Source organism: Plasmodium gaboni, chromosome 12 (genome assembly GCF_001602025.1).
Source record: "Plasmodium gaboni strain SY75 chromosome 12, whole genome shotgun sequence".
In the NCBI taxonomy this organism is placed as follows: Eukaryota; Apicomplexa; class Aconoidasida; order Haemosporida; family Plasmodiidae; genus Plasmodium; species Plasmodium gaboni.
The window spans coordinates 811,069-820,901 of NC_031492.1; the positions used below are offsets into that span (position 1 = coordinate 811,069).

The 9,833-nt window shown below is 15.8% G+C and overlaps 2 protein-coding genes across 2 annotated transcripts; one reads left to right on the top strand and one right to left on the bottom strand.

The window, feature by feature from the left end:
- Positions 1-1,565: 1,565 nt before the first annotated feature.
- Positions 1,566-6,375, bottom strand: PGSY75_1223600 (hypothetical protein; the record flags this gene model as incomplete). The annotated part of the gene is made up of 2 exons (XM_018786813.1): positions 1,566-5,655; positions 5,843-6,375. The coding sequence occupies 2 exons, from the start codon at positions 6,373-6,375 to the stop codon at positions 1,566-1,568; spliced, it is 4,623 nt and encodes a 1,540-aa protein (XP_018640678.1).
- A 1,505-nt stretch (positions 6,376-7,880) lies between these two features.
- On the top strand, positions 7,881-8,835 carry PGSY75_1223700 (putative integral membrane protein; the record flags this gene model as incomplete). The annotated part of the gene is made up of 2 exons (XM_018786814.1): positions 7,881-8,582; positions 8,716-8,835. 2 exons carry the CDS (start codon positions 7,881-7,883, stop codon positions 8,833-8,835), a joined length of 822 nt encoding a protein of 273 aa, XP_018640679.1.
- Between the last annotated feature and the right edge of the window lie 998 nt (positions 8,836-9,833).

Consider the following 9,833-nt stretch of genomic DNA (forward strand, 5'->3'; position numbering starts at 1 on the left):
TATATTACTCAAGCATTTTTAAATAAAGAAAATTAAAACAAAAAAAGAAAAAAAAAAAGAAAGATATATATATTATATATATATATATATTATTTTTTTAAAGAAACAAATAAATCATTAAATAAATAAATAAATAAATAAATGATTAAATGATTACATGATTAAACGAATAAATGATTAAACGAATAAATGATTAAACGAATAATTGATTAAATAATTAAATAATTAAATGATTAAATAATTAAATGATTAAATAATTAAATGAACAAATTAATTAATATAATATATATATTTTTATATATACTACTTTAAAAGAATTAATAAATAAACAAAAACAAACATTCAAATTGGTTACTACCATAGTAAAAATATTACAAATTGTCACAAAATATAAAAAAAAAAAAATTAAAAAGAAAGATCATAACAAATATACATAAATACTACATCATAAAAATATTATATATATATATATATATATATATATAATATTTATTTTACCATACAATATATATATATATATATATTATAATATATATATTTTATGTTTCACAATTAAATGATAATAAAAAAAAAATTAAAGAATTATAAAAAAAAAGAAAGAATTTTGCAAAATAAAATAATATATAATTCTACTTTTTTTTTCTATATATAAGATGGTATCATTTTTTCTTCTTCTCACAAAAAGTATTTGATAATATATAGAATATACTTTTATATGTTGTATAATCTAAAAGAAATTAAAATAATTTTAATTATAATGATAAATATATAAGTAATTCATTTTAAAGTAAGTTCAATGAAAATAAAACATATTATTCCAACTATTCATATGTAAAATATAAATATATATATATATATATTTATTTATATATATAATATGTACTATTAACATTAAATATATAATTTCATCATATTTCTTCTCAGTATTAAAAAGGGAAACACAAAATTTTTCTTTATATATAATATTATTCAAACATATTTTGCTAACATCTTGTATAAATGATTTTTTTATATGGTTAATAAAAAAAAAAAAAAAAAAATTTATATAATACACATTAAAGTAACATAATAAATTGTTATTATGTATATATATATATATTTTATTACCATTTTGAAGTATTTTTAAAATAATATATTTACAAAGATTGCAAAAGAACATATATTATTTTAAAATATTACATGAACATATAAATATAAGCTATATATTTATATTATATATGTGATTATTCAATCTTATATTAAAAATATATATATATATATATATATTATATATATGTCTGAACACAAGGAGAAATAAAAGTTTTTTGAGTCCAAAGTTACAAATAGCTGAGTTTTAAAAAAAAAAAATAAAAACAAAGTATTATTTAAATACCCAAACAAACAAAAAAAAAAAAAAAAAAAAAAAAAATAGGGAAAATATATATTAAAAATAAATGTGATTATATAATTAAAAAATACAAAAAATATTTATATATATATATATATATATATATATATATATATTTATTTATTTATTTATTTATTTATTTATATTTCTTATATTTATTTAATATACTCAAGAATCATTACAGAATATTCAATTCATGATTACAAAATGGACATTGATTAAATAGAAAGAATTTTTTATAAAAAGAATTTTGCGTTGTTATAAAATTATAACAAAAAGAACAGAAATAAATATGATCCAAATAATATTGTAAATTATATGATAAAATATGATCATTAGTAATAGGAAATAATTTATCATTTATATCATGTAATATATAAACTGTTGGTAAAATAATATGATTTTTATATATACATCCAAAGGTTAACATACATTTATTAAATATATGATTATTTTCACATATATAATAATTATTATATATATTAGTAACACATACTTTATTACATATCATACAATTAATTTTAAAAATAAATTTCTCCATAATATAATTATCTTCTTTGATATTATTTATTTTATCTTTTATTATATTATAAATTAAAATAAGATATTGTTCTAAATACTGTGTACTAACTGATATATTTACACCACTTGAAGATGTATACAATATATCTGTGTTCCTATTATGATTATTTATTTTTTTTTTTTCGTCATTTTTTAACAATTCCTCTTTATTTTCTTCATAAATATTATTAAAAAAAGACAAAAGTGATATTATATTTTTATCATTTTCTTCCATATATTTTTTGTTATTTATATGTTTACTTATATAGGTATTATTATCTTCATCGTGTATTATACTATATTTTTGATCTAAAATCAACATATAAAATAGACTATAAAAATTTAGTATAATTAATAAATAAAAATAATCTAAATTATTTTTTCTTATATCAAAATGTATATTTGTATATATATTTGTATTATTCATTCTTAATATATTTAAAAGTATAAAGAATATTTGGCATAAATTTATATTAATATATAATATAGAAGAAATATATAATTCTTGATATGTTTCTATCTTCCTAGTATATTTTTTAATTTTGTATATATAATATAAACATTTTTTCCATGTTAAATAATTGATTATAATTTTGTTTTGATTATACTTTTCATTTATATTTGTTTTATTTTGCTTTAAATTTTTAAGACTACTTAATTGATTATCATAAATATTTTTTGATAAAAATATATTTTCTTTTAAATTATCTAAAGATTCATTTTGTTTGTTTAACATATTATTTTTATGCTCTTCAAAATTTTTTTCTTTGTAATTTTTACTATGACACATATTAATATTAATATTATTATCATTATTTTCATTTGTATCTATTTTCTTTTTACAAATGTATCTATATTTTTTTTTATATTTCTTCATTTTTTTATTAATTAAAAAGTAAGTTATATGAGAATTAAATTCATCGTTACTAAGTCCATTCTGTTTCAAACAAAAATTATACATATGAAATAAAAAGGAAAATAAAATGAGATCATATTTTCTTATATTAATAAGTTGATAATTATCAAAAAAATTCATATTTTTTAATATTATATCTGTTTCTTCATTTTTTTTTATCTCATTTGTATCAATATTATTATCATTATCGTTTAAATGAATATTAGTTTTTTTATCTATTTCATTATATGTATTATAAAAATGTTTTAAATATTTATCATTTTGTAACAACTCATTATATACCATATAAAAAAAAGAACTTTTATTTTCCTGAATATATGTTTTTTTAAAATATTGTATAATTAAAAGAAAATAATAAAAGTTTAATTTAATTTTCTTTTTTTTTTGTGTATCATTGGAAATGTTATAAGAACATTTATTTATTATATAATCATAATTAATATATTCTTTTATAATATTTAAAAAATTATAATGACTATGTGTATCAAAACAATTAATAAAATTTTTTTTATATTCTTCTTTTTTCTTTTCATTTAAATCTGTATAATTTTTTTGATTGATTAAAAATAAATCATAAAATCCAAAAAGGATATATTTGAATTCAAAAAATGAAGATTTTACTTCTCTTTGTGTAAATAAATTATATTTTATGTTATTATTATGTATTTCGTTTTTTTTAATAGCATGACAAATAGTACTGTCACTAGAAATATTTATGTTCTCACTTAAATTATGACATTTATTTTTTATATCATTTTGAAAATTATATACAATATCTAGGTCATCCGAATTATAAAAATTTTGTAAAATTTTTTTTAATAATTTACTTACCATTTTAATGTAATTAATAATTAGACATTCATTATTAATAGTTAGACTAATTCCTTCAATTTTCTTTTCTTGAAAATAAATATAAATTAAATTTTTGAAATCACTTAATTTTATATTATATAATACAAGATCATTTGAATTTTTTTTTTTATTTAATAATTCTTCATTAAAAGGAAAAAGAATAGGTTTAAAAAAACATTTTTTACAATTTATACTTTTTGTTTTTTCTTCTTCTTTATTATTAAGAAAGAATTCAAAATTTTCATTTTTTAAAGAACAAGTATATATATACTTTTGCATTTCTCCGTTTTCATAAAAACAAACAATTTCAAATAAGACACAACTCTTATTCTTATTTTTTATATTATTATTTATTTCATAATTGTATTTATTTATTATAGTATTACATATAATATTATTTGTATTCTTATTATTGGATGAAGAATAATTAATAATTTCTACATTTTCTAAATAAACATTTTCATTTATACTACATGATGAATATCTATTCAATTTATTATTATATTCTTCTTTTTTTTTTTTTTTGTTACGCAATGTTATTATTATTATATCACATTTAGAAGAAATAAGAATGAAAGTGTATTTATAATTTCCTCTTTCAAAGATAAAATTCTTATTTATTTTCTCATCCTTTATTAAATAATTATCATTTTTAATTTGATCCAATTTGTTAAAATCAGAGCTATTGAAAATAAATTTTTCATCATTAGAAAAAATTGTATTATGGGAACAATAATAATTACCATTATTATTATTATTATTATTATTAATATCACTATTATTATTATCTCTATTATTATCACTACCTTTTTCATGAAGATCATTTTTTTTTTTTTTTTTTTTACAATCACCTTTTTCTTTATAACATAGTGAATACAAAAACTTTGAATTATATTTAATCAATTTTAACTTTTTGTATGAATTTTGTTTATTTAATTGGAAATGTAAATATGTAGGAACACGTATTTCAAAATTATTTTCCTTAAACATATTTGATATATATAAATTGCAAAAAAAAATATATACCATACCTTCATTACTTAATGTATGTATATTAAAAGTATACAACATATAACTATCTTTTTCATTTATATGCCCCTTTTTTTTAATTTGAGATATATGTATATCTGTCATAAAATCATCAACTGACATATTTATAAATTTGAAAACACATAATAATTTACACTTTAAATGATAATATAAATTATTTATAAAAAAGGTATTTGATTTAAATAAATTCTTATCCATCTTATTTATATCAAATTGTTTATTATACAAATTTAAATCTTCATAATGTGGAAAGGATTCAATAAAATATTCATCGCTAATTTTAAGGTTATTATCATTAAAAATAATATGAAGAAATAAATTATTCTTTACAGATTTTATACATATATTAAAAGAAAAAAAGAGATGCATATCGTTATAATCGTTTTCTATAAACTGCTGATTATTTTTATGACTACAATTATTATTATTATTATTACTAACACAATTAATATTATTATTATTATTATTATATTTTTTTTCCCATTCAATTATCGAATTTGATGAGAAATAGTAATCACAATAATACATTAAATAGAAATCCAAATTTTTAAGTAAATCTTTTTTCTCATATATTATTTGTTCTTTTAAATATTTTTTTCCATCGATAGTTTTAAAATAACCTTCTTTGTCTTCATTTATTTCATATATAATTATATTTTCATTTAAAAATGAATGGAAACATTTTTTCATGTTTAAGATTTCAAAAAATAGATTATACTTACTACTCTTTACATATCCAAGCAACAAATCATTTTTTAAATTTGTCTGAACTAGTACATAATCGTTTGAATTTATAATAGGAATGTTGTTAATGTAATTCTTCATTTTTTCGGCAACATTTTGATTTAGGAATAAAAAAAGTTTTTTCACTATCTGAACTTTGGTAAACCTAAAAATTAAATAAATAAAAATATATATATATAAATATATATATATATATATATGGGTGTGTATATTTTCCTGTGTGTTTATATAATGTACTTATTTCTTTAATAAGAATAATATATATATATATATATATATATATATTTATATATATTTATATATATACAATCCTCCATTTTTGTATAACTTACACTTCTATATGTTCAACCTGCTCTACAGCCTCAAATATAAATTCCTGACATGAACTATATTTAACAATTTCATTTTTATCATCTACTATATTATCATTATTAAATACTCTTTTCAAATAATTTTTATAATCCGATATATTTATATTAATATGAGAATTAACATTCAAATATATATGAGGGCAAAGTAAAGATTTTATATCAAACAAATGATAAAAATTGCTACTTTGAACTAACATATCTTTTTCATTTAAAGATAAGTTTGTATTTTTAAAATCAAAATAAATATTACCTTTCTTGGTTTTATATCTTTGATAACGTAGAATAGAAGAAAATATCATCATATTATCCTTATTATTATCTTCTTCATTCTCTAAATTATGTTTGTCATCTAACATATTAACATTATTATCATCATAATCATTATTATCATCATTATTTTTGTTTTTATCATCACTAGTATCATTTACATTCTCAGATGTTTCATCATTAAAATTTTGAAGTTTTGGACAATAAACATTTTCAGTTTCTTCCATATTTATAAATATATATATTTATATATATTTTTAATTAATTTATTATAGTGGGAAAAAAAAAAACAAAAAAAATTATTATTGCACATTTTTAGGAATATAACAATTATTTCATTTATATTATACTAATAAAATTAATATATTAAAAACAAAAAGAACGAAAATCATATTCTATTTTATATTATAACTAGGTACGCTGATTAAATATGTACCTTTGTCTATTTTTATATGTAAGAACATTTCTACAATATTGTTATTATATTTTTATTAATGATACATATTATTTAAACATATTATATATATAAAATAATGGTTTATATATAATAACAAAATAAAAACAAATAAATTAAAATATTATGAAAACAATTAAAAGATTTAAAATAAAAAATAAATATATATTAACATAAACAGAGAAAACAAAAATATATAAATAAATAAATATATATATATATATATATTCAATAAATATAAGGTTCATAATTTTTTTAAATACGGAATATGATTTATATATTATATACAAAAAAAAAAAAATTGAAAACTTTATATATTATAAATGGGAGCACGAAATAAAAAAGAACTAATAATATATAACATTAAAATAGTCATAACAGATAATTATTTATTTTTACGTATTGTAAAAAAAAGGAACAATTTTTTAAGAGATCAAAACTATATATAATTTAAAAAATGTTAAAATATTAAAAAAAAAAAAAATAAAAGCAAATTTAAATTTGTTAAAAATTAATGCAGAAAAAAGGATATATAATATTTATATATATATTATTCATGTATTTATTTGTTAATATATGCTATAAAAAGAATGAGAGCACGTTAGAATAATATATAGGGTTATCCCTTTAAGAGCATATAAAATAAGTATATAATATATATAATTCCTGTAACATATTATCCGTTATATAATTGTTAAAAAAAAATAATATATATATATATATATGTATATATATATATATTGTAACTCCTGCAATATATTATCCGTCATATAATTCTTAAAAAATAATAATATATATATATAATTACTGTAATATATTATCCGCCATGTAATTATTAAAAAAAAAAAAAAAAAAATATAATTATATATATATATATATATATATTTATTTACATATATTTTTTTTATCTTTATGAAAATGATCATAATCAAATAAGCAAATATATTCTACTGTAGTTTCAAAATTTCTCATTAGATATTTAATTAATATTTATTTTATTTTATTTTTTATTTTTCGCCATTTAATATATATATATATATATATATATATATATATATATATTGCTATAAAAAAGAATGTGCATATTTTATATTTGAAAGAGAATATATTTCATGTGAAATATATATATGATATATAATAATTTTGTATGTATTATATAAGATACACAAATCTATCTTAATTAAAAAAAAAAAAAAAACATATACATATATATTTTTATTTATTTATTTATTTATAATATTAACTGTTCCTTTATTTTATATTTCATTTTGATTAAACATGGTTAGTAAAAAAACAATAGAAGCTAGAAAGGCTTACTATAATGATGATGTAGTTCGTTCAAAAGAAGCTCATGACTTTTATCACAACTTAGATAAACATGGTGAAAATCACAATCTTGATAAGGATAATTTAAAAACAATAATATTTGGAAGTTTAGATGGTATAATTACTATATTTGCTATAGTATCAGGTTGTGTAGGGGCAAAAATTACTCCTACTCAAGTTATTATAATAGGTATAGGAAATTTATTTGCAAATGCTATATCAATGGGATTTAGTGAATATACCAGTTCAACTGCACAAAGAGATTTTATGTTAGCTGAAAAGAAAAGAGAAGAATGGGAAATTGAAAATTGCCCATCTGAAGAAAAACAAGAAATGATTGATATTTATATGAATAAGTATAAATTTGATAGTGAAGATGCTAGAAATTTAGTTGAAATAACTTTTAGAAATAAAAATTTCTTTCTTGAACATATGATGTCTGAAGAATTAGGTTTAATTGTAACTAATGAAGATAAAAGTGAATGTTTAAAAAAAGGAATTATCATGTTTTTAAGTTTTGCTGTTTTTGGTATAATTCCATTATCCGCTTATGTTGCATATACTGTATTTTTTGGATATTCGGATTATACTACATCCTTTTTAGTTGTCTTTTTTTCAACACTAACAACTTTATTTATACTAGGATTGTTCAAGGTACGCAAATAATATATACATAAATAAATAAATAAATAAATACGTATTATATATATATAGGAACAAAAGTACATATATATCATATAAAACACCCTATTATATGTTTTTTGTTTTTTTCTGTTTCCTTTTATAGTCGCAATTTACTAATCAAAAGCCTATTACGTGTGCCCTTTATATGGTATTAAATGGAATGATTGCAGGAATGGTACCTTTCCTATTAGGAGTTGTACTTAAAAATAACATTTCCGAATAATTCATAAAAATAAGTCAAGTAATAATAATATTAAAGATTAAAAAAAAAAAAAAACAAAAGTATATAATATATATATATATATATATATATATATATATTATAACTATTCATTGAATGTATAGTGAATTTAATTTTTTTTTTTTTTTTTTCTTGTTCCCACAAAAAGAAAACGATTTATTATTATTTTTTTTAATAATACACTTGTTATGAAAAAATCCATAGGATTATTATGTTATATTATATAATATTTTTATTTAGTTATTCTTATATGTTTAGGTTATTATATATATATATTATTAATATGTATGTATCCTTTTACATATTTTGTTCATAGGATCATTTTTTTAAATTATTATTATTTTATTTTTTTTTTTTTTTCGTTTTCTCTTTTATTACATGTAATATTCTCTTCGTAGTTTTATACAGTAAACTGGAAAATGTCCATATTTTATTTTTTTTAAGAAAAAAAAATTAAGTATACCTGATATTTCATAACATCATCTTTATTATAACATTTTTAAAAGATAATAAATAAATAAATAAATAAATATATAAATATATATATATATTTAAAAATATGATCCTAACTGCAAAATAATAAAGAAAAAAAAGTTATATCTTTTATATTATTTTAAAATAATTACTTCTATCATTTAAAAAGTAAAAATTATTCCCTTTAAAGAGTATGTTTATAATAATATATAAAATATATATATATATATATATTATATGTATTTTTTTTTTTTTTTTTTTTTCTAAAATGAATTGTACTTGATTATTTAAATAAAACATATAATATTTACTTTTATTTGTTTAAAAATGTATAGAATTAAATAAAATTAATTTTATTTTTCTCTCTCTTTATATATATAACCTAATAATAATAATTTTTTTTTCTTTTTTTTTGTTGATAAATATTGTTTTGTATAATAAAAATATATTTTTTTCAATATATATAATTATATATTTATGCATTCCTTTTTTTTTTTTTTTTTTTT